At 46.8% G+C, this 27,154-nt stretch overlaps 1 protein-coding gene across 1 annotated transcript in view; it reads left to right on the top strand.

Annotated features, from left to right (window-relative positions):
* The first annotated feature begins 465 nt into the window (after positions 1-465).
* Lmntd1 (lamin tail domain containing 1) overlaps positions 466-27,154 on the top strand; it is a 44,086-nt gene continuing 17,397 nt past the window's right edge. Inside the window, exons 1-5 of the mRNA XM_045139603.1 lie at positions 466-581; positions 6,039-6,280; positions 12,876-13,074; positions 23,734-23,920; positions 25,303-25,422. Of these exons, the coding sequence (XP_044995538.1) occupies positions 499-581; positions 6,039-6,280; positions 12,876-13,074; positions 23,734-23,920; positions 25,303-25,422 (831 nt within the window). The 5' untranslated portion in view covers positions 466-498. The remainder of the gene's footprint in view (positions 582-6,038; positions 6,281-12,875; positions 13,075-23,733; positions 23,921-25,302; positions 25,423-27,154) is intronic.

Below are 27,154 nucleotides of genomic sequence, written 5' to 3'. Positions count from 1 at the left end.
CTCATTTAAGGCTGTGCAAACCGCAGAGCAGATGCAACGTCCACACGGCAACTGCTCAGATCCTGGAACTTAGTAACTATGGAGACATTACCTCATCGCCTTCTAAGAGGCCACGTGGGCCAGATGTTCATTCAGTCTTTGTCATAGAGGTCGCTTGCTGGGCTTCAGCCTCCCTCTGAGCTGCTGTCCCTCCCTCCGGGGGCCCCACTCCACACCCACCCCCTCACCCTCACCCTCACCCACACCGTGGGTTCGTCTCATACTCTGAGCCAATCCAAGTATTGGCTATGTTGACAGTTACGTATTTTCACGAGAACGGTTTTTCCTCCCGCGCTGCTGTGGGGCAGAGAACCGTCCGTCTGATAGGCTGAGGATAGTTGGCAGGTGAGAGCAGTCTGGAAAGAAGTTCTGCCTTGAACTTGGTGTTGCGTGCGGCCCTGGTCTCATGCCACGATTTGCTTTCCCCAGGACGGCACGCAGGGCTCTCTGCCCGCCGGGATGGACACACGGGGCGCTCAGGAAGCTTCGGAGACTCTGCAGAGTGACAGCGACGGGCAGAAATGCCAGCTCGAGAGAGAAGCGTGAGAACGGCCTCGCGGGGGGTGGGGGGGCGGGGGGGGTCTGACTTAGACAGCTGTTTAAAAACAGCTCGCTCAGTCACGAGAGCAAACGATTCCGTGAGGTTTCTAAATGTAACAAACGGGCATTTAAGTATCTCATCAGCATCTGTTTATAAGATCCCAGCCGTTGAGTGACACAAAAGTTCCCTCTAGACAGAACCCTGCCACAGGAGGACTGGCTTAGAGCCATCGCTGCCATTCAGGGTGCTGAGGACATCAGCACTGAACTTTAAAACTGCTCAACTAAGCCCGGCGTGGTGCACACCTGTAATCCCAGGACTCAGGAGGTTTAGGCAGGAGGATCACCACAATTTCTAGACTGGCCTGGGCTATGGGGTAAAATCCTGTCTCAAATTTAAAAATAATAATAATAACAATAACACACACAAAAACAATCTGAGGCGGGCGTGGTGGCGCACATCTTTAATCCCAGCACTCGGGAGGCAGAGGTAGGAGGATCGCTGTGAGTTCAAGGCCAGCCTGAGACTACAGAGTGAATTCCAAGTCAGCCTGGGCCAGAGTAAGACCCTACGTTGACCACTAAACCCCCCCCCAAAAATAATCTGGGGGCCGCGGGGATGCCCCACTAGGTACAGTGCCTGAGTCTGCGTTCTTCACGCCCATATAAGTGCCAGGCTTGAGGGCCTGTCGTCCCAGCGCTGGGAAGGAGAACAGAGCCAGGATGCCTGCCTGCTAGCTTGCCTGCCTGAAACGGAGAATTCTGGGTTCAGTGAGATTCCCTGTCTTAGAAAAATAAGGTGGAGAAGTAGACAAGGAAGACATGCTACCTAGACCTCCGGCCTCCGCATGCGCACGCACATGCGCACATGGTACCGACACGCACACGCTCACACACACACACGCCCCACGTACACATGCCAAAAACAAAACCCACAGCCAGCCTGCTCCGTTATCCTAGGGGCATGGAGCATTCTACAGTGTGTGGTTCAGGGCATGCCTACATAAAGTCACCACTCTTGTTTCCACCACTGACGTTGATCATCTGCCGGTTAAAGCATTGTCACTGGTTCCCAGGGCCACCAACAAATGAATTTTGCTCTGGAGGGTGCATGTTTTAAAGCTGTTTCTCTCATTGCACTTAGTATCTGCAATTCCATGCTACTCCACTCTTGAATAATATTTTTTTTAAATTTATTTGAGAGAGAGAAAGAAAAGGAGAGGAGAGAGAGAGAGAGTGGGCACATCAGGGCCTTCAGCCACTGCAAATGAACTCCAGATGCGTGCGCCCCCTTGTGTGCATATGCGACGTCACGCAATTCCGTCTGCCTTACGTGGGACCTGGAGATTTGAACATGAGTCCTTAAGTTTCACAGGCAAGCGCCTTAACTACTGAGCCATCTCTCCAGGTCTTGAGTATTTTTATAAAAGATTTATTTTTATTTATTTATTAGAGACAGAGAGAGAGAGAGAAAATGGGAACACCAGGGCCTCTAGCCACTGCAAACGAACTCCAGACGCATGCGCCACTTTGTGCATCTGGCTTACGTGGGGCCTGGAGAATTGAACCTGGGTCCTTAGGTTTTGCAGGCAAGCGCTTTAACCACTAAGCCATCTCTCCAGCTCCTCCCTTTTTTAAGATTTAGAGTATTTTGTATAGAAATGAAAAACAATAGACATCAGAATCACAAAAGCAGCATCCTCTGAGGTCACATGACAGGCTGGCCCTGAGCTCCCATCAATACGCCTGCTTTAGTGCCTTTAGTTACAGAGTCTGCTGACTGCCAAAAAGAGATTGGGAAAAAAATGCTCCTGTTCAGGGGAAAGCTAGGGAGGAAGAAGACTCTTCCATCTTGCATGCAGGGTCTGGTGGGGGGGCGAGCGTAAGATGCATCTCACCCCTTGCATCCCACGAGTTGGCCCTGAGATGTTCAAGCTCTCCCCAAGATACAAGCGGGCCATCAGACATTTTCTTTTTGGCTGCAGAAATGAGGCGTCTTATGGCCCTCAGCCAGGTTCTCTGACCCAGCGGTACACAGGGTGACTGGGAATCTTTGGTGGAATTAAATGCTTTGGGAAACACTGCTGTTCTGCCGAAGGGAAAGAACCCTGAGAGCTTACAAAATAAGCAGGCTGAAAAGACACAGCCAGAGTGTAGTGAAGCCCAGATGTGAGGAACGCCGGGAAGAAACGGGTCCCCTGCTTGTTCTAGATGGGACAGGCCCGGCCATGGGACCCTGTCTCTAGCTAGACAAAAAGATGAAACCCTTGTATTTTGGCCTTCTGACTCTGTAGTGTCCATTCCACTGCCTTTGTGGTCATTTGTCAGAGAGAGTCTTCGGGAGGCTAGAATTCTTCTGACAAAAATGTCTGACAAGGGCTGGAGAGATGGCTTAGCGGTTAAGTGCTTGTCTGAGAAGCCTAAGGACCCCGGTTCAAGGCTCGGTTCCCCAGGACCACGTTAGCCAGATGCACGAGGTGGCGCACGCATCTGGAGTTCGTTTACAGTGGCTGGAGGCCCTGGTGTGCCCATTCTCTCCTATTCTGTCTGCCTCTTTCTCTCTCTGTCTGCCACTCTCAGGTAAATAAATAAAAATAAACAAATTTTTTAAAAATGTCTGACAAAAATGAAAAGCCAAAGAAAACAAAACAAAAAGAGTGCCTGGAGTGTTAGCTCCATGGCAACTGGTCAACCTTACTAAGCACTGGACAAAGGAAAGAAAATGCATGTTTCAAGGGTAATGTCATTTAAAGTTCTTTAAAGCTTTGAAAAAAAAATTTTTTTTTGAGGTAGGGTCTCACTCTAGCTCAGGCTGACCTGGAATTCACTATGGAGTCTCAGGTGGTCTTGAACTCACGGCGATCCTCCTGCCTCTGCCTCGAGTGCTGTGATTAAAGGCGTGCACCACCATGCCCAGCTGAAACTTTGAAATTTTGACTGTGCTTCCTGAGAGGTATATTTAATAGAAGTTGATGTTGAATACATAGCTTGTCAGCTAAAAGGCTCCTAGCAAAGGAACTTTCAGGTTGAAAAACAGATTGGTTGTGAATCTGTCCTGGTAAACACAGGCAATGCCAGCCTCACCAAGACAGCAGAGGAGAAAACTCCAGCCTCATTCCCTGTGGAAACCATAATAAGAAAACAAACCCAACTTGAGACTGGCTGAAAATGACTTCATAAGATGCGCTACTCACACCTTTTTGCCAGTGTGAGAAACTATTTTACTTTTAGGTAAGCCTCATAGACTGCCCTCCCCCAAGGAGAGAGAGAGAGAATTGGGGTGCCAGGGCCTCCAGCCACTGCAGTCAAACTCCAGATGTGCCACCTCATGGGCATGTGCAATCTTGCATGCTTGCATCACCTTGGGCATCGAGCTTATATGGGACCTGCAGGGTAGAACATGGGTCCTTAGGCTTCGCAGAAAAGTACCTTAACTGTTGAGCCATCTCTCCAGCCCCTGAGAGAAACAATTTATAGGAAGACAGATTTATTTTGGCTCATGGTGTCGTGTTTCAGACCACAGTTAGGTGGCTCCATTGCCTTTAGACAGTAGAAAGGCAATGACATCATGGAGGAAGGGCGTGATAGAGAAAAGATGGTCACCTTACGGAAGACAGGAGGCAAAGAGTAACAGGAAGAGGGGAAGGGCAAGATATAAGCCCCGAGGATACACGCCCAGTGACCTGCTTCCTCCAGCTGGGTCCCACTGTCTACAATTTCACCACCCCTCAGCAGTCTGCCCAGAGTTTGAAGTCATCATTGGATTCAATGACCCATTAGATCAGAGCCGTCTTCCATGAACATCTCTGAGAACACTGTCCCAGACACAGAAGTGGCTTCATGAATCTTCTGCCCCTCTCTCCATCCCATCAAGTTAACAGTCAAGATTAGTCCTTAAAGCCCCCACCTTTCACCCCAGCACTTGGGAGGCAGAGGCAGGAGGATCTCCGTGACTTCGAGGCCAGCCTGGGACTACAGGGTGAGTGCCAGGTCAGCTTGGGGTAATGAGATACTACCTCAAAAAAAAAAAAAAAAAAGGGCTGGAGAGATAGCTTAGCGGTTAAGCGCTTGCCTGTGAAGCCTAAGGACCCTGGTTCAAGGCTCAATTCCCCAGGACCCACGTTAGCCAGATGCACAAGGGGGCGCACACGTCTGGAGTTTGTTTGCAGTGGCTGGAGGCCCTGGCGCACCTATTCTCTCTCTCTCTCTCTGCCTCTTTCTGTCACTCCTAAATAAATAAATAAATAATTAACAACAAAAAAAATAAGGCTAAAAGAGATTAGGCATTACATAAATGCTCTAGACAGAATATCAAAAGAGAGAGAACCTATACAAGGGAGACAATTAACTTCTGACTTATAGTGGACAGATCTGGAGTCCCCGGAGGGGCAGTCGCTGAACAGTCAGTCCGTTTGGCCAATTTTACAGAATGATAAATATTTTCAGCAGAGGACAGTTGTCTCTATGTAAACATTATATGTGTACGTGCAGAAGCGTGCATACACACACACCACACTTCTCCGAGATCTCCGGGAAGAGTATTGTGTGACACACAGTGTGGCGGCTGTGGTGTTTGTAATCAGTTGTCCTCCCATAAACTCATGTGTTCTGATTGCTTGGTTCCCAGCGATGTCAGCTGGAGGTGCACAGCCTTGCTGGAGGAGGTGTGTCCCTGGGGTGGACCTAAGTGTACCAGCACCTCCCTTGCCATTGTTAGTTCAGCTCACTCTCCTGCTGTTTTCCACCTGTGGTTGGCAAGGAGGCGATGCCCATCCTCTGCTCATGCCACGCTTTCCTCTGCCCTCATGGAGCTTTCCCTCGAGAGGAATTGTGAGACTATTATGTAACCTTGTAAAATAGTTGGACTATCATTTTGGGACTCTTAAAATGGTTGTGTGAGAGTTAACAAGTGCTCTTCTAGTAAATTATAATGGTGGTTCCAGAAATTTTTCATTCCTCCCCTATTCTGTCCTTCTGAAGGGGAAATAGAGAAATCATTTGCAAGGAATTATTCACCACAGAATTTTTGTTATTATTGGAAAGTTAATTTAGCAGCTATGGGAATTAAATGAAGAAGATATATTAAACCATGGATCTTTATAACATCAATGAAAATAGAAAATGTTGTATGAAAAGTGACAAAAGTGGAGAGCTTAATGTCTTGACTTTCATTTTCAAAAAGGCGACTTTACACTGATTACCATTTTTCTACTCATTTATATTTTTTTAATCACCAATAACAGAAATTTTTGTTTATTTGACTTTAAAACGAAAGACGTAATAGTCAATGCTAAAGTGATTTGTTTAGATTGTGAAGGCTAGAATCATGAGACATGCCTGTGCTTATGTTTGATGTGCGAATCCTTTGGAAAGCAGAATCCTGAGCATCAGCTGTTCAGCTTCTTGCACTTGTAGCCATGGTTATTTCCTTACTTTTTTGTGATGATTTTTGTACCCAGAGAAGAAGACAAACATGGTAGTCTGGACCCACAGAAACTGTCATCTTCAGTCCATTTTTTCCCGAGGATAGTAGACTCGGACTCCACGACGATGCCGGAGTCGCTGTCGCTCTCTCTGTCCCAGGATATGCCTTTCAGTAACTGCGTGGACATTAGTAGGATAACCTTGTCATCACTGGCACCTTTGACTTCCAAGACGACCCTGACAAGCGGCTCTCGAGCAGACAGCCTGGGAAAGCAAAGTATGTACCGCGTCTTTTTAAAAGCATGTGTCTCCGTAGATTCTTTCTCGGTTTCCTAGCCTAAGTGACGTTTCACTGTTTGTTACCAACAATGTCCGTTTCCGTGGCACACGCACAGTTAACTTGATGACGGGCAAGGGTCTAGAACCCCTTCTGGCATTGTAGTTTTCAATTCCAGCCATGCATGCGAATTCAGGTTGCAAGTACAACATCCCCATGACTAAGATGCCCTACAGCCGCTCCACGGGTGCATGTATTGCTGCTGACACACTCTGCCACTGCTGGGCACCAGGACCTTCTGCTGGGGATGCTGCTGGAAGGGTTAAGAAGTGTCCCCGTTATCTTCTGTCTAATTATTGAGATCCCTGGCGCCAGCACGGTGGGCTGTGTGTTGAGTGCCAGCAGGTTCAACAGTTGCCAGATAATTAAAACGTCCAGTGGCATGAAGGGACCTTCCCCAGAAAACTGCTTAGAGCAAAGAGAAGTGTTGTAACTGGTTTGTGCTGTCAGAGGACTTAATGGCCCAAGTAAGAAACAGGCATAAAAAGCATAATAATAAAATAACAACAATATGGCACAAATGATGATGATGAAATAGCACAAAGAATTGGGGCCAATAAAGGGAACTTGGAGAAAAGAGAAATGGGAGACGCGCTGTGCTCATGAGAAGCGAGGTTTTATTAGCAGTCCGCAGTGCTGTGGGCCATACCCGTGCTTGCCGGGGAGGGCTGGTTCTTCTCATGACTCGGCGGGGTCTGTGGTTCACAGAAAACATTCCATTTCTGGAAGCACAGGGCAACTCCTTTTTCTGCCCTCCACCAAGCGAGAGGATAAGTATTAGGACCTGTGGGTCTCAGTTGTCACTCCGGAGCAGTGGTCACACAAAGGTCATGTATGCAAGAGCGTCGCATCGGTGAGGAGGGATGTGTACGGCAGTCACCTAGCACATAGCTCAACACACAAGCACTCGGTAAAACTCGGCTGCAGGCTGGGGCCGGGGGTTGGGGAAATAGCTCAGCTGGCACTGTGTGGACCTCACAAGCATGAGGGCCCGAGGTCACTCCCTGGCGCCCTGTAGAAATCCAGGTATGCTGGGACATGCATGCAGTCCTGGCACTGGGGAGACAGACGTGTCATGGAGCTCACTGGCTGGCTGCTCTAGCCTAGATGGTAAGCGCCAGAGCCGGGAAAACTCTGAATGAGAAAGAGGCGGAGCTGGGTGAGGTGGCACATGCCAACATCTCGGCATTTGAAGGCAGAGGTAAGAGGATGGCTGTGAGTGTGAGGCCTGCATGAGAATACAGAGTGGTCCACTGGCCTTAAACACAGACATACAGACGTGCATCCGTTCACATGTACACCTCAACATACATACAGGCATGCATACATCCACAATACACACTTGTACACATATAAACATACATACGTTCACAATACACACCTGTACACATGCAAACATGCATGCATCACACATACACCCCACACAAACAAACCTGCATATGTTCACACATATACCCCACACATACAAACACATGCATCACACATACACCCCACACAAACAAACCTGCATACGTTCACACATACACCCCACACGTGCATTCACACATACACCCACACACATACATTCACAATACACACCCATACACATATAAACACACATGCATTCGTACATACTCCCACACACATATAAGCATGCATACACTCACACATACACCCCACAAATACAAACACATGCATTCACACATACACCCACATATACACACACGCATACATTCACAATACACACCTGTACATATACAAACACACATGCATTTGCACATACTCTCACACACATATAAGCATGAATACACTCACACATACACCCCACACATCCAAACACGCATGCATTCACACACACACCCCACACATACAAACACGCATGCATTCACACACACCCCACACATACAAACACACATGCATTCACACACACACCCCACACATACAAACACGCATGCATTCACACACACACCCCACACATCCAAACACGCATGCATTCACACATACACCCCACACATACAAACATGCATTCACACACCCACCCCACACATACAAACACACATGCATCCACACACACACCCACATGCAAACATGCATGCATTCACACCCACACCCCACACATACAAACACGCATGCATTCACACACACACCCCACACATACAAACACACATGCATTCACACCCGCACCCCACACATACAAACACACATGCATCCACACACACACCCACATACAAACATGCATGCATTCACACCCACACCCCACACATACAAACACGCATGCATTCACACCCACACCCCACACATACAAACACGCATGCATTCACACCCACACCCCACACATACAAACACGCATGCATTCACACCCACACCCCACACATACAAACACACATGCATTCACAAACCCACCCCACACATACAAACACACATGCATCCACACACACACCCACATACAAACATGCATGCATTCACACCCACACCCCACACATACAAACACGCATGCATTCACACACACACCCCACACATACACACACGCATGCATTCACACATACACCCCACACATACAAACATGCATGCATTCAGACATACACCCCACACATACAAACACACATGCATTCACAAACCCACCCCACACATACAAACACACATGCATCCACACACACACCCACATACAAACATGCATGCATTCACACCCACACCCCACACATACAAACACGCATGCATTCACACACACACCCCACACATACACACACGCATGCATTCACACACCCACCCCACACATACAAACATGCATGCATTCACACCCACACCCCACACATACAAACACACATGCATCCACACACACACCCACATACAAACATGCATGCATTCACACCCACACCCCACACATACAAACATGCATGCATTCACACCCACACCCCACACATACAAACACGCATGCATTCACACACACACCCCACACATACAAACACACATGCATTCACACCCACACCCCACACATACAAACACGCATGCATTCACACACCCACCCCACACATACACACACGCATGCATTCACACCCACACCCCCACATACAAACACGCATGCATTCACACATACACCCCACACATACAAACACGCATGCATTCACACACACACCCCACACATACAAACACGCATGCATTCACACACACACCCCACACATACAAACGCGCATGCATTCACACACACACCCCACACATACAAACACGCATGCATTCACACACCCACCCCACACATACAAACACACATGCATTCACAAACCCACCCCACACATACAAACACACATGCATCCACACACACACCCACATACAAACATGCATGCATTCACACCCACACCCCACACATACAAACACGCATGCATTCACACACACACCCCACACATACACACACACATGCATTCACACCCACACCCCACACATACAAACACACATGCATTCACAAACCCACCCCACACATACAAACACACATGCATCCACACACACACCCACATACAAACATGCATGCATTCACACCCACACCCCACACATACAAACATGCATGCATTCACACCCACACCCCACACATACAAACACGCATGCATTCACACACACACCCCACACATACAAACACACATGCATTCACACCCACACCCCACACATACAAACACGCATGCATTCACACACCCACCCCACACATACACACACGCATGCATTCACACCCACACCCCCACATACAAACACGCATGCATTCACACCCACACCCCCACATACAAACACACATGCATTCACACATACACCCCACACATACAAACACGCATGCATTCACACACCCACCCCACACATACACACACGCATGCATTCACACCCACACCCCCACATACAAACACGCATGCATTCACACCCACACCCCACACATACAAACACGCATGCATTCACACATACACCCCACACATACAAACATGCATGCATTCACACACCCACCCCACACATACAAACACACATGCATTCACACACACACCCCACACCTACAAACACGCATGCATTCACACACACACCCCACACATACAAACACGCATGCATTCACACACACACCCCACACATACAAACACACATGCATTCACACACACACCCCACACATACAAACGCGCATGCATTCACACACACACCCCACACATACAAACACGCATGCATTCACACACCCACCCCACACATACACACACACATGCATTCACACACACCCCACTCATACAAACACACATGCATTCACACGTACACCCCACACATACAAACACACATGCATTCACAATACACACCCATACACGTACAAACACATATGCATTCACATGTACACCCCACACATACAAACACACATGCATCCACACACACACCCCACACATACAAACACACATGCATTCACACCCACACCCCACACATACAAACACGCATGCATCCACACACACCCCACACATACAAACACGCATGCATTCACACACACACCCCACACATACAAACACACATGCATTCACACCCACACCCCACACATACAAACACACATGCATTCACACCCACACCCCACACATACAAACATGCATGCATTCACATCCACACCCCACACATACACACACACATGCATTCACACGTACACCCCACACATACAAACACAGTCAGCTCCAAATCCTAGCTTACCCATAGCACCTTCTCTTAGACAGTGGGCATTGGGCTCTGTATTTCAGTCGGGCACTCAAGTACCAAGTTTCGCAGCTACTCACACGGCACCCCATGATAGCCTGACGCCACGCATTCTCATTCATTCCCTGGACCATCAGTCAGTTTCTCATCTATACTTAACTTGATTTCTGGTCTTCTTCAAGATCCTTGACAGTAATACACACCGTCTTGTCCTGACGCTCTCATGGTCGTAATTTCCAGCTTCACTGTTGGTGTGACTGAGAGAAGTTTTCTAAGACACCCCTTAACCTGACGCTTAGCAATAAGCACCAGCCACACGCTGGAAATGCAGAGGCGGCTCCTCCATCGTTTGTCATCACGCAGCTCGTGAGGGCAGGTGTTTTAGGTTGGGGTTAGACTGTAAACGCTCCTGAAACCGAAACACGGTGGCTCCCTTTGCAAGGCGAGACGGATTGGGCTGTGGTCTTTTCCTTCCGCTGCCAGCCAGGCCTGTGCAGCGGAGATAAGTTGCACTGTTCATTGTCCCCGGGATTCAAATGTTAGCAACACGATTAATGTTCCCTGTCCTGTGGGTACACAAGCTCGCATTCCCGAGGTTGGCCTGCTTGGAGGAACGCTACGCGCTGCCCTTTCCCAGAGGAATCTGGCCATTTGGTTCTCACTAGACCGGCCTGGGAATGAACATTTAATTCTAGGGTGTCTACTCAACACAGTTCTTTGAGGAACCCTTTTTTTTCTTTTTGTAACTATGGACTTAACCTGTTTGAGATCCCTGGGCTCAATCCCAGCATCAATAAATACAAACAAAAAGCTGTGGTTTTAGTCCTTTATATAATTTGCCTTGCTTTGGTTCTGTTGATGGTATGAGAATCCCGTGCATAGTCTAGACTTCCTTCATCCTTTGAGGATTCTGGGCCCAGGGTCACAGGCGATAAGCCCTTGTTCTGTGAAGATGGCTACATTCTCGGAATGTAAGCCAAGTACCAGACACCTTTCAGATTTACCTCCAGTCCTCAGAGCCCTGACATGAGGCCGTGTCCTGCTACATGTCCGGGAAGTTGAATCACTTGGCTTATGAGTGGCAGATCTGGGATCGCATCACAGAGCTGTCTAAACCTAAGAAGCATCTGTCTACTTCACCTTAACACATTTCTGTCCTTTAACTTCTTTCTTTGAAGATACAATCTCGATCCGTCCTGCATGGAATTCTGTGAAAAACCACAAGACCTGTATACATATATATATATATATATTTGAGTCTTAGGGGTGAGAATTTCAGAAGAGCAGATTTCTAAGGGCATAATAGAATCTGATTAAAGTAGTACTTTACTGTTCTGATAAAGTACATATTTTAGTTTTTAGAAGACAATTTGTCTTTATCTGGTAAACCAGTGGTGAAGGAGTTGACAAAGGCTTTAGAAGGGTTATAAGTTGAGCAATATATTAAATAGTATGCAGTGGATACACAGGGCTAAGAAAAAGTGGATAAAACATAATGTAATACAAAACCATGTCAACTATAAAATATCCAAATTTGATAGGCTCAAATGGTGATTCTTGTACAATTGCATACTGCGTTAAGTAATCATTATACTGGTTATATGAAGGGCACTTTAAGACACCTGCAATAATCTGAAGGAATTGAGGTGTCACTGAAAGTATCCACTTAGTGTCTATTTTATAGACTTCCACTTAAATTTTTATTTTTCGTTAAGGCCTCTTAACTTTTCTCATTGAGTTTGACAGGAGCAGTAAAATCAATAAAGACATATGGTTTGGTAGGAGCAGGGAGTGATGGTAACGGCCTTGAGTTCTTTTGCTATTTATTTATTTCGGTCTTTTTTCTCTTTTGCTTCTCTGATTTCTTTGAAAGGCATGAACTTCTCACCTGCAAAGAAACAGCCAGTGCCAACCCTTGACCCTGACAGCCTTATTCTTGGGGAAGGCGAGGACTATTTCCTTTCTCTGTTTGGGGAGTCGAGGAAGCTCACAGCGGCACAATCACCTAATTCCCAGGAGTTGTTCACACACCTTTCTGTGATTCTGGAAGAAGTTGGCAAATGTACAACCAGGTACACATTCTGCTTGTAATTAGGACCTTCTGCCGAAGTCGGACTGGGGGGTCAGTACAGATCAGGGCTCTGAGCTGTTGTGCCATGCACTGTTTTTTATCAAGAATCGCAGGCAGCACCTTGGATGATAAGTGGATGAGCAACCAAGCAATGGGTGTAGTTTTCCAGGGAATGAAGCAAGGAGCGTGAATTTCCCAAAGACACCTGGGAAAACAAGGCTACTCAGTTAATTATGCCTGGACCCCTTTTATTGTTGGTCAGTTGTTCAAATGGATTAACTTTTATTCATATGAGGCTTTTGAGTTCTGGACAAAAGAGAAATGAATTTTTTTGCTCAGTAGTCTATTTTTTGTGGTAGTCAGTATCTATGAAAAAGAACTGATCACTGGGCTGGAGACATGGCTTAGCGGTTAAGCGCTTGCCTGCGAAGCCTAAGGACCCCGGTTTGAGGCTCGATTCCCCAGGACCCATGTTAGCCAGATGCACAAGGGGGTGCATGCATCTGAAGTTCGTTTGCAGTAGCCAGAAGCCCTGGCGAGCCCATTCTCTCTCTCTCTTCTTTCTCTCTCTGTTGCTCTCAAATAAAAAAATAAAAATTAAAAAAAAAAAAGAATTGATCAAAGAGAAAGCTGATATGGGGACTAAATGGAAACTTGTCTGCTTGGTTAAGGCACTTGCCTGCAAAGCCTAAGAACCCAGGTTTCAGGTTCGATTCCCCAGGACCCACATAAGCCAGATGCACAAGGTGGCGCATGCGTCTAGAGTTCATTTGCAATGGCTACAGGCCCAGGCATACCCATTCTCTCTCTCTCTCTCTCTTTCTCTGTCACAAATAAAAATAAATTTAAAAATAAATAAAGATTTTAAAAATCCACTTGCTTGAGAGCTGAGACATTGGTATGTAGAGTTGAGTGACCCTCATGGCATGATTCCTAAAACCAGCCACTCAGGCCCTCTAGCCATCTAACTAATAATGGAGGAAACCACATGTTGTCCAGCCACAGGAACACACTCGGTCAACGTCACTCACATTCGCCATGTTAAGTGATGCACTGTTTGAAGGGGCAAAGGCTGCATAGGAACTTCTGACCATGCATCTCAGAACGTAACTCAGGGGAAAGACCCAAAACGGAGATGAACGCGATCCCCATCTGGGATGCCCCGCAGGGAACGGTGCGTGACGATTGGGTTGTTTAGACTAAGCTTGGAAAGGCAGGTTCATCTGGGATACTCATGTTTGCAATCTGAGAGAACATTCTAGATCATTGGCTTTAAAAAAAATTTTTTTATTTGTTTTTATTTTTAGTATTGTATTATTTATTTATTTGGAAGAGAGAAAGACACAAGGGGAGACAGAGAGAAAGAGGGAGTGGGTGCACCACTGCAAAAGAACTCCAGACGCATTCGCCACCTTGTGTATCTGCCTCACGTGGGTCCTGGGGAACTGAACCTGGGTCCTTTGGCTTTGCAGGAAAACGCCTTAACCATTAGGCCATTCCTCCAGCCCTAGATCACTGGCTTTTGATGCCCAATAGGATCACCTGGTGGGAAAGCTTTAATGTCCTGACGCTAAACTAAGTCAGAATCCGTGCTGGCCGAGTTGGGCATCAGGTACTTTTACGTTAACAGTGATGTCATTAATAGTGATGCAATTAATAGTAATGGTAATTAATAGCAATGTCATTAATAATGGTAATAGTAATTAATAATAGTAGTTCATGGCAATGAAATAGTAATGGTAATAGTAATGAATAGTGATGTAACTAATAGTAATTACTGCGTCAGAGATGGCTTAGCAGTTAAGGCGCTTGCCTGCGAAGCCTAAGGACTCATGTTCAACTCTCCAGGTCCCACATGAGCCAGACGTACAAGGTGACGCGAATGTTCAAGGTCACACAGGCGCACAAGGTGGCGCACACATCTGGAGTTCGATTGCAGTGACTGGAGGCCCCAGCATGCCAATTCTCTCTCTCTCTTTCAACAAAAGGACAGTCTGTTGGGCTTGCCTGGAAAAAAAAAAAAAAGTAATTGCTATTACTTTGGCGATGTGGATGCACAGCCTTGGTGGAGAAGCAGCAGCCTGGGCCTCCAGTCAGTACACACAGTGGAGGAGACGGGCAAGCAGCACAGAATCACATACTGTGACTCGTGTGCTGGGCCTGTAGGTGACAAGGTGACAGGCTGACAGGGAATCCTAAATTCCAGGCTGAAGAATCGAAACCTCACTGGTGGGAGGTGGGTGGGAAAGGTTCAAGCAGTGGGTGACAGAGTCATGTGGTCCAGCACATCTAACAGTGTGCATAGTGCTGGGACCCGTCTGATACCTTTTGATACCAATGATGGTTGCGTGCACACGCGTGCATGTGTGTGTGTGCACGCATGTGTGCGCGTGTGTGTGTGTGTAAGCAACCTTGCGTTAGAATCAATCTCATTTGGTCATCATGTCTATCCTGTCAATATGTTCTTCAGTTTAATTTACTGACCTCTTGTTTCAAGCTTGCTGTTTCTGCGCATGAAGGACACTTGGCTCGGTTATCCCGGGCTGTCTTTGCTTTGGTGACGGGTTAGTAATGCTTGCCTGTGCGTGGGATGGGCAGGGAACACATGGCATCCCCTTCTCCTTTCATTTACTAGAACTCTTGGCATAGAAGTGTAATGTTACTTTTTTAAATTTTTTTTTTAATTTTTATTTATTTGAGAGCGACAGAAAGAAGGAGGCAGAGAGAGAGAGAGAGAATGGGCGCGCCAGGGCTTCCAGCCACTGCAAACGAATTCCAGATGCGTGCACCCCCTTGTGCATCTGGCTAACGTGGGACCTGGGGAACTGAGCCTCGAACCGGGGTCCTTAGGCTTCACAGGCAAGTGCTTAACCACTAAGGCATCTCTCCAGCTCATGTTACTTTTTTTAAAATTATATTTTTATTTATATCTTTATTAGAGACAGAGGGAGAGAACAGAGAGGGGAAAGGAGAAAGAGAGAGAGAGAATGGGTGTGCCAGTGCCTCAGCCACTGCAAATGAACTCCAGATGTATGCATCACTTGTGCATTTGGCTTTATATGGGCACTGGGTATTTGAACCTGTGTTCTTAGACTTCTCAGGCAAGCACCTTAGCCACTAAGCCATCTCTCCAGCCCTAAAACTATATATATATATATTATTTGTTTATGAGAGAGAGTGAGAATGGGCACACTAGGGCCTCCTGACACTGCAGACAAGTTCCAGATACATGTGCCACTTGGTGCATCTTGCCTTTATGTGGGGACTGGGGAGTTGATCAGGGCTTTCAGGCTCTGCAAGCAAGTGCCTTGAACCACTGAGCCATCTCTCAGCCCCAGAAAGTATTTTTTTAACTAGAAATTCTATTTTTAAATAGATAACCAGTCAGGCTCTCTGTATATTTCATCTTGTGTAAGCTTAGGTAGTTCGTGTCTTTCAAGGAATGTGTCCGCTTCCTCAAAGATATCAAGTTCACTGCCAACAGGTTCATGAAATGCTCTCAGGATCCCTCCTTTTTCTGCCGAACCCACACTCCCGCACCTTCCTAGTCCCTGCTGCCTTCCTTCCTTCCTGTGCCTGACCAGTCCCTATTACAGATGTCACAGTGTTACTTAAGTTCTCAAAGAACCACTGTTGGGCCGGGCGTGGTGGCGCATGCCTTTAATCCCAGCACTCGCAAGGCAGAGGTAAGAGGATCACCGTGAGTTCAAGGCCACCCTCAGACTACACAGTGAATTCCAGGTCAGCCTGAGCTAGAGTGAGACCCTACCTTGAAAAAATAAAAAATAAAAAAAAAGAACCAATGTTGGTTTTCACGGATTTCCTCTAATTTTGTCTGCTTTTCTGCTTCACTGCTTGTGGTTGAGGTCTATGTTCCCTTTTCAGGTCTTCAAAAAGTTGCTTAGGGCGGAAGTGGAGATGATGGTTGGATAACTTTTCCCTTCTGTTACAGGTCTTAGCGGTATAAGTTTCCCTGGGCACGTGGCTTAGTCACAGCTCACAATGTTTTAAATGTATTTTCATTTGCATTCAGTTCAAAATGCCTATTTTTTTTTATTTCTACATTGACCCTTAGGTAATTTATAATGTTATCAGTTTGCCAAGTATTACAGCTATTTCAGGCCCAATGATTTCCAAATATCTTTTTGTTTTGTTTTTTGTTTGTTGAGGTAGGGTCTCATTCTAGCCCAGGCAGACCTGGAATTCACTCTGTAGTCCTAGGCTGACCTTGAACTCACAGTGATTCGATTCTCCTGCCTCTGCCTCTGCCTCCCGAGTGCTGGGATTAAAGGTGTGCGCCACCACACCTGGCCCAAATATCTTTTGGTTATTGATTTTTACTTAAGTTCTGTGTAGCAAAAGACTATATGGACTATTAAGTGAATCTTTTGAAATGCACTGAGGCTTGTTATATTTCTTTATACTTCTTTTAAAGGTATTGAGGCTTGTTTTATATTCAGAACTCCCTGGTAAAAGTTCGGGTGTGACTGAAAAGGAATGTGTTCTGCTTTTGTTGACTGAACTATTTCATAAATGTCACATTGGTTAATATGTTACTTTCCGGTTTTGCCGATATTTACTTGATATTAATATACCACCATATCTTACTTTTTTTTCGAGGGGGGGTGGTCTCACTCTAGCTCAGGCTGACCTGGAATTAACTCTGTATTCTCAGGGTGGCCTCGAACTCACGGCAATCCTCCTACCTCTGCCTCCTGAGTGCTGGGATTAAAGGCGTGCACCACCACGCCTGGCCTGTATCTTGTTTTGGTGTTAGCATGGCATATCTTTTCCCTTTTCCTTGTAACCTGCATGCTTATGGAGTACATATCTTTTTTTTTTTAAATTTTATTTATTTATTTATTTGAGAGCGACAGACACAGAGAGAAAGACAGATAGAGGGACAGAGAGAATGGGCGCGCCAGGGCTTCCAGCCTCTGCAAACGAACTCCAGACGCGTGCGCCCCCTTGTGCATCTGGCTAACGTGGGACCTGGGGAACTGAGCCTCGAACCAGGGTCCTTAGGCTTCACAGGCAAGCACTTAACTGCTAAGCCATCTCTCCAGCCCTGGAGTACATATCTTGTAGGTGGCATATAGTTGTAACTTGTTCTTTTACGCAGTCTAATAATCTCTGGCTGTTATTGGGACAGTTAAGGCCACCTGTCTAGAGAGTGTTGGCAGATGTTGGTTGGAGGATCTACAATTCCAAAGATAACTTCAGCAAACTGAAGAGTAATGAAAATTTGGCAACAGCGAGCATGGTGCCATCAAGGAGAACCCAAGAACCCGGTGCGTCGATGCTTAAATAACAGGAGGTATTTTTGTCTGGTGACACAGCCTTGTGTCTTTCCAGTTTCTTCACTAATGAAGTTTGTGCCCAGGCCACAAACAGGGCGACGGGAACATCAGTACGCTCTTGGCCCGTCATAGATTATAAGCAGAAGTGTACAGCACTCTCCTGCTCAAGATAAAAGTGTGGGCTTTCAGGGAAGAGAACAGATAATTAGGAAAGGCACGACACCGGATTAACAGCGGCCTCTGTGAATTTCCACGTACTGTGTGAGGTGTTTTCCTGCGGTTTACATCAGAGAAGACAAGGGAAGTGCTGTGATACAGGCCAAGTTCTGTTTTCTTCCAGACAAGCAAATTTATCTGATTCCCATGCACAAGAGTTTCAGATGATAAACAGTTCACTTGACTAATGAGAGACTGTTGGAAAGCAACCACAGATATTCAACTATATGTCATGATGACCAAAGGACAAGTGGGCTCTTCCAGAGCCTTGTCTCAAAATAAAAGTTAAACAGAGGGCTGGAGAGATAGCTTAGTGGTTAAGCGCTCGCCTGTGAAGCCTAAGGACCCCAGTTCGAGGCTCGGTTCCCCAGGTCCCACGTTAGCCAGATGCACAAGGGGGCGCACGCGTCTGGAGTTCACTTGCAGAGGCTGGAGGCCCTGGCGCGCCCATTCTCTCTCTCTCCCTCTATCTGTCTTTCTCTCTGTGTCTGTCACTCTCAGATAAATAAATTTAAAAAATTCAAAAAAAAAATAAAAGTTAAACAGAGATCATCTTCATGGGAAGGAAAAGTGAGTCTGAAAGCAAAGAAAACAACAACAAAAACCATGTATTCCATCAAAAACTAAAAGGAATCACACGGAGAACTCAGGAAGATGAGAGTGGCCCGGCAGGAACCCCAGACACGTCAGAGTAAATTCTGACACCCACACTTCTGTCACAACCGAAGTGGTAATACACAGAGGAGAAGACAAGACGGGCCTGTGGGAAGTTGTGATGTGAGCCCTGACGCGGGGTTCTCACGCACTGCATCTCCTGAGTGTTGCGAAGGGAAGTTGGTGGTGGATAGGGAGTGTCCCCAGAGGTGCCCATCGTTCTCCTCTTCAAAGAGTTGGAACCCAGGTGGCACCATCTCATACGGGGTGGGGGGGGGGAGGCCACCCAAGAGAGTTTCCCATTTGAAGACAGCAGTTAAGAGGCTGAGCGAGATCACAGAATTAAAAACTGGCATTTGGGGCCTATCACATTTGATAAAAAAAAAAGCATCCTCGGGCTGGAGAGATGGCTTAGCGGTTAAGCGCTTGCCTGTGAAGCCTAAGGACCCCGGTTCGAGGCTCGGTTCCCCAGGACCCACGTTAGCCAGATGCACAGGGGGCGCGCGCGTCTGGAATTCGTCTGCAGTGGCTGGAGGCCCTGGCGCGCCCATTCTCTCCCTCTCTCTCTCTCTCTCTCTCTCTCTCTCTCTCTCTCTCTCTGCCTCTTTCTCTGTCTGTCGCTCTCAAATAAATAAATAAAAATAAACCAAAATAAAAAAAAAAACATCCTCAAGGATTTTCACCTTTTAGCAAGACTGTATGAAAAATAAATCACTAGGACTGATGAGATGGCTCAGCACTTAAAAGCTTCTTGCTTACAAAGGTTGGCAGCCTGGATTCAGTTCCCCAGTATCCCCATAAAGCCAGATGCACAAAGTGGTACACGCATCTGGAGTTTGTTTGCAGTGGCAAGAGACCTTGGTATTCCCATTCTCTTTCTCTCTCTGTGTATTTTTCTCGAATTCTCTCTCCTTATAATTAAATGAAACTATTACATCTTAAATATTATAATAAACTACGCCAGTGTCACACCCAGATTCAATTAAAGTGACCTGACTTTTCAACTTAAATGGCTGCTAGAAGCAAAAAAATATATATATATTCTCTCTTGAGTGACAAAACATATAGAGTGTCAACTGATTTCTACAGTTTTAATTCTGTGATATCAGAAACAATAAAAAGAACAGGAAGCATAATAAAAATTGGCAAAAAAAAAATGCCCAAAGTGGACACCAGAGAAAGGTGTGGGGAGATGAAGATATTGTAGGTATCTGGGAATGATTTTAAATACACAATGGCTAAACTACTCAGGGAATTAAGTGAAAACATAAAAATGTTGGCATAGATCTGTACACTAAAATAAAATAATGAGACGTGAACTCTAGAATCTGAAACACAATAGAGTTTGCCATTTCAACACTGGACACAGCAGAAGAGAGAAAGTTTACACTGGAATATTTTCCTAAGAATATCTGGAGAGATATCATCATAGGGAACAAGGAGGTTAGAAAAACATATAAAGGCAGGGTGAAGAGGAAATCTGACTATTTACCCTTGTAGTTATCAAAGAAGGTGTGTGGGGGGAGGATGGAGATAGAACACCCTGGATGGAATTTTCACCAACAGCAAAAAAATTTCCCCAAAGCAGTGAAAGATGTTAAGCTGGAGTCATTATCAACTTACGGTTGGATAAATGACAAAATAAAAAAATAAAGCCCAACCTAGCAACATTGCAAAACTGTTCCTAAACAGAATATACAAAGAAATTTTTATCCTCTAAAGAAATAGCGGAATCACTGGCTAGCGTTTGGTGTCTCGACAGAAAAACAGAAGAGGAGGGACAATGAAATAAGCCTGCAGTGAGGACATTGGGACTTCAGTCACAGGCCAAGTGGACAAGCGTCCTGGCTCTCTGATTGCAGAATCATGAGCAGTGTGTATCAGATTCCAGGTGCTGCCATAACGCATTGGTACCTACCCCATAAGACAGGTTCTCACATAGTACAGGCTGGCATTGAACTCTTTATATAGCAGAGGGTGACTTTGAGCTTCTAATCCTCCTGCCTCCGCCTCCTGAGTGCTGGTATCGTGGTCCTGAACCCACTCCCCAGTTTAAGCAGTGCTAGGGATCAACCTAGGACTTTGTACATACTAGACAGGCACTCTACCCCTAAGCCATAGCCCGGGCACCCACTTTGTTTTAACCACACAGCCTTGTAAGTTGTATGTCTGGATTGACAGACTCAGCTGATTTTTCTTCGTAAAGTTTCACAAAGTTAAAGTCAGAGCTCCAGATAGCAGAATTCTAGCCGGAGGCTCCGGTGGGAGAACCGTGCAGCGCGGCGCTCTGAGTTTGTGGGCCACATTCGCTCCTGGCGGCCCCAGGACCGAGGCCTCGGTTCTCCGCTGACCGCCAGCCTTCGATCAACACCTTGATTTCTGGACGTCCCTCCCAGTATCTCCCGGACTGCACAGCGCCCTGCATCTCAGAGCAGCGTCTGTTCCTTTGCTTCTGCTGGAGGCATTCTCTATTTTTAAGGCTCACTTGATGAGAGTGGGCCTACCGTATAATCCGGGATAGTCACTCAATCTTTACATCTACTTGTTTAATTACATGCATAATCTTCTTGCCATGGAACATAACATGATAAAACCCAGGGGCAAGGGATGCGTCTATTTGTGCAGTCATTCCGTATACCACAGAAGTATAAAAGAAGCTAACGAGCCGGGCGTAGTGGCGCACGCCTTTAATCCCAGCAGTCGGGAGGCAGGGGTAGGAGGATCGCCGTGAGTTCGAGGCCACCCTGAGACTATATAGTGAATTCCAGGTCAGCCTGAGCTAGATAGAGCGAGACCCTACCTCAGGGGAAAAAAAAAAAAGCTAACACATTGCTCAAAAAGAGAAAATAACAAAAGAATTATTCAACAAAAAAATCCAAGCAGTGTAAATTAAAACCATCTGTCATAGTCATAGAAAGGACAGCTAATCAAAAAAAAAAAAAAAAAAAAAACAGATGGGAAATCTTATGATGTTTAGCAAATTGCTGCATGACAGCCATTGCATTCATCCTCAGAAGAAAGATAATGGAAAATTTCATGAGCATAGCTAGAGAAATTATCTGATTCTCTTACCCTCTTCCCCCCACACACATGGTCCCTTACTTCTGAGAGCCTGACCTAACGTATTTAGTAGAAACCCTATTCGGAATTCTGACCTTTTCCTGGCCCAGTAGTACGCCACGGGGCTCTCTCTTGATTCTGGACGGCAGCTTCAGCTCGAGGGCAGACACGTTTCCAAGAAGAAAAACGGAAATTGTCTAAAGCCGTCTGTGGCTAAGCTATGACATTCGGTACGTGATGTTGCACTCAGTGCCTTTGCGGCTCACGGTATTTTCAATTTGTCATGGACTTAATGGGGGGGGGGGGCGCGGTGAAGACCCATCATAAATTGAAACACACACTCGCACACACACACACACACACAGAGATGAAGGGCGTGAAAAGCAAATCTTTAAAGACAGAGGCAACTATCACTGTGGGCAGGGAAAGAGTCTCACCGAGAACATAGAAATCAGGAACTATAAAGAGAAATACGGCAAATGTGGTTCTTCATAGTAAAAGTTTAGAAGTTTAAACTACACTCACTGTATGTTACTTTTTTTTTTTTTTTTTTTTTTTTTGGCACTGTAACCAAACACCTGAAAGCGCCTTAGGGAGAGAAGGGGCTGTTTTGGCTCACAGTCCACCTTGGTGGGAAGGAATGTAGGCAGGCCGCTGGGGGTGGAGGGTGGATGTACGGGGGGCCGGGCTGTCAATCCCAAGGCCCGCCCCCAGGGACCAGCTTCCTCCAGCGAGGTCCTCCTTCTTTAAGTTTCCACAAGCTCCAAAAAACAGAACCACCAGCTGGTATTGTTTAAACCCATGAACCCGCGAGGGTCATTTTATACCTAACTCATAACCCAAGCCATAGGAGACATCAAAAGTGAAGGCTTCTAAAAGCCTGTTCTGGGCTGGAGAGATGGCTTAGCAGTTAAGCGCTTGCTTGTGAAGCCTAAGGACCCCGGTTCGAGGCTCGGTTCCCCAGGTCCCACGTTAGCCAGATGCACAAAGGGGCGCACGCGTCTGGAGTTCGTTTGCAGAGGCTGGAAGCCGTGGCACGCCCATTCTCTCTCTGCCTTTCTCTCTGTGTCTGTCGCTCTCAAATAAATAAATAAAAATTAAAAAAAAAATAAAAATAAAAGCCTGTTCTTTCAGGCAATGCGTACATATGTTAAATACTATGCCATAAGTCAATTGTGGACATATACTTAGCCGTACTTACGATTTTTTTTTTTTCCCGTTTTGGTCTTTTGAGACCCAAATCTTACCATATAACCCTAGCTGGCCTGACATTTCCCGTGCAGACCAGGTTGGCCTTGAACTTGCGGTCTTCCTGCATCTGCCTGCCGAGTGCACGGGTCGTAGACATGTGCCGTATTACTGGGTTCTTAACGTGAGCAGAAAGCATCCCTGTGTGAAGCCATGTTGTGATCTTTGTGCTCACTCGCCAGTTCTCTCGGAGACATTCAGATAGCCGAGGTGGACGTCAAGGGTCTGTTTGTGAAGATCCTCAACTGCTCCTCTGACAGAGAAGTGGACATTGGGCGCCATATCCTTCAGCAGAACGTGGACGGACATCCGATTTCCATGTACCAGTTCCGCCCAAACATCCCGATGCAGGCCCACGCCACAGTGACTGTGAGTACCAGGTGCCAACGTGGGCACTGGGTTCACGGATGAAAGGCAGTCTCTATGGAGACGGTGGCACCGCCCCCACCTGCTGGTCCCAATGCATGTGACTTCTGCGGCTCTTGGTTTAAATCGTGCCATGTGGTCCACGTACAGTTGCCCCGGCCAGCGGGGAGTTAACAAGGACTCGGGGAGAAGCTAACCTGAATGGGGGAGGCAAACAGACACAAGAAGGAGACCAAGCTAGGTATTTGTCAAGGTCTCGAAGTTTATTTATTTATTTATTTATTTTTTAAAATATTTATTTATTTATTTGAGAGTGACAGACACAGAGAGAAAGACAGATAGAGGGAGAGAGAGAGAGAATGGGCGCGCCAGGGCTTCCAGCCTCTGCAAACGAACTCCAGACGCATGCGCCCCCTTGTGCATCTGGCTAACGTGGGTCCTGGGGAACCGAGCCTCGAACCGGGGTCCTTAGGCTTCACAGGCAAGCGCTTAACCGCTAAGCCATCTCTCCAGCCCCATCGAAGTTTATTTTTTACCCATAGGTTTTTATAGGGTTGTAGGGGGAAGGAGTCATATTCAGGCCAGAGATCACAGGGTTACTGGTTAAATGCAATTTCTTTGTTTCTTCATCAATTACCGGTAGCACCAGGAGAGGCTGTCACCCAGGCGTAACGGCTCCTTCATTTCTGGTAATAGATCATTAGATGAGGAAATAGAAACTTAACTTGCTATATGGCGGTTTCTGTCAACGTGGCCAAGGTTTGGTTCATAGCTCCCAACATACAGTGGGTAAATAGAGTTTGGTTTTACCATTTAGCTACGACACGAGATTCTAATGGTCCTGAAACCAAGAAGAAAATGCATTTTTCAGACAAGCAACAGGAGTCTTTGCTCAGTTTTTTTTTTTTTTTTTTTTGTTTGTTTGTTTTTTGAGGCAGGGTCTTGCTGTAGCTCAGGCTGACCTGGAATTCACTCTGTAGTCTCAGGGTGGCCTCGAACTCATGGCGATCCTCCTACCTCTGCCTCCCAAGTACTTGGGTTAGAGGCGTGCGCCACCACCCCCGGCTTTTGCTCAGTTTCGATGCCCCACTTTCTTGTCCTTTGTCCCTCTGATTCTGTGTGGTGGTGGCTGTTTGGTGTGACATTATGTCTCCACACCTCTTCAGAAACACACCCGTTGGTCCCAGCGACTCAGCAGGCTGAGGCAGGGGGATCACTTGAGTCCAGAAAGTTTAAGTCCAGACTGGGAAAAGCCCAGACGATCACCCATTTCCATAAAGAGATAAATGCTAATTAGCTAGCTAATTACAAAGTGCCGCAATCTCATCTGCTCTGAAAGAGCCCATCGCCAGTAGGCTCCGTCGTGACGCGATGCCCTCTCGCAGGTGTGGGCAGCGGCTGCAGAGGCGAAGCACCAGCCACCCACAGACTTCGTCTGGAAGGAACAGGACAGGTTCAGGTCGAGTCCAGACTGCACGACCATCCTGTGCCAACCCCACGGGGAGGTGAGTGTCCGGTTCTCAGCAGCCGCACATCCCCCTTCCCCCGTGAGCTCATTCGGTGATTCTTCAGTCTCCGCAAAGCCTGGCTGACGGTCACCCCTACATACCACAACGCCTCAGAGACGCACCCCCTCCACCCACACACCCCGTGGCAGTGCCAAAACACAGCGCACATTGCGCACCACAGGCATGCCAGCAAGGTCCAAGGTCTCACTGTTCACGACAACCAGATGTCTCTCCTCTTTCAAAACAGCTCTTTAGATGTTTCCTAAGGAGTGGTCTCTTGTTCTTATCCACAGACCAACTTGCAGTGTCATCGAACTACTACCCCACGTAACGTGGGCACCATTGTCTCTAGATTTCTTTCTTACTCTGTTATACTGATGTGTGGGATAACTTTCGCTCTGAGAACCATTTATGTCTGTGTGACAATAGTTGCCATTCAGTTGGGAGAATATTCAACAGATAGGATTTAGCAGTCTTTGTTTAGTTTTTGCTGTCTTTATCTGTTCAAACTTTAGTTATTTCATGTAAGAAAATATTGGCCGGGCGTGGTGGTGCATGCCTTTAATCCCAGCACTCGGGAAGCAGAGGTAGAAGGATTGCTGTGAGTTCTAGGCCACCCTGAGACTCCATAGTGAATCCCAGGTCAGCCTGGGCTAGAGTGAAACCCCTACCTCTGAAAAATCAAAAAAAAAAAAAAAAGAAAAGAAAATATTACAATAATACTTGTTTTTGCTTTTTTAAAGGCAGGATCTTTATTCTACCCCAGGCCTACCTACTCACTCTATAACCCAGGCTGGCCTCAAATTCATGATCGTCCTCCTACCCCAGCTTCCTAAAGTGCTAGGGTTAAAGGCATGAGCCACCGTGACCAGCTTAAGTTTTAAAATACTTTTGATAATTTTCACTGGCTGGAAAACATGACAGTATATAATCAGAGTTATTTACTTGGTCTCCTGAGACCTCCTCAGTAAGCCCAGATCCGGCCTGTTCTGGTTTGAGCGTGATAGGTCTGCGCTCTTGTTGAAGTACGTCCCTGAGGGATGGTCTACCCCAGCTCCTTCCTGCCACACCCCCTGCTTCCTGGTCTGGCCCAACTCACGGAGTTCTGTCACACGTTCCTGCCACCGTGGAACCATGCGGCCCACGCCTTCCTCACCGTGACGGGCTGAGGCCCCCAAAGCTGTGACCCTCAATAAACCCTTCCTTACTGCTGATCATTCCCAGCGAGCGACGGCCTCTTTGAGCCATGGGGTCCTTGCTCATGGTCTGACTCTCCTAGACACACTCTTTGCCCCACATGACCTCTTACATCAGTTAATTCCGTATTGCTGTGTCCAAAATACGTGACAGAGAAACCTAAAGTTGGGAATATTTATTTTGGCTCACAGTTTCGGAGGGTTCAGACCAACAGTTTCTTGGCCCTGCAACAGTGGAACAAAAAACCTTGGCCTCAAGAGCATATGTGAGGGAGGCCAGCAGTTCACACTGGACAGAAAGCAGAGAGAGCTTTTAGGAAAAAGATAAGAGATAGTTCCCCTTCGGAGACCTTCCCTCAGGGACCTGTTCCTCCAGCTTGATGCTGCTTGCTGAAGTCTCCAGGATGTCTCAAAACAGCACCACCTACTGGCCACCAAGCGTTCAAAGCAGGAGTCGAGTCGAGCTCCTGCTACTGGCTCTTCAGACCCCATGTCAAGACCAGTCTTTGGGTCACATCCCACTGGAAGAAGCC

The sequence above is a fragment of the Jaculus jaculus genome, chromosome 22, assembly GCF_020740685.1.
Source record: "Jaculus jaculus isolate mJacJac1 chromosome 22, mJacJac1.mat.Y.cur, whole genome shotgun sequence".
NCBI lineage: Eukaryota > Metazoa > Chordata > Mammalia > Rodentia > Dipodidae > Jaculus > Jaculus jaculus.
This window is presented reverse-complemented; position numbering and strand designations above follow the sequence as displayed.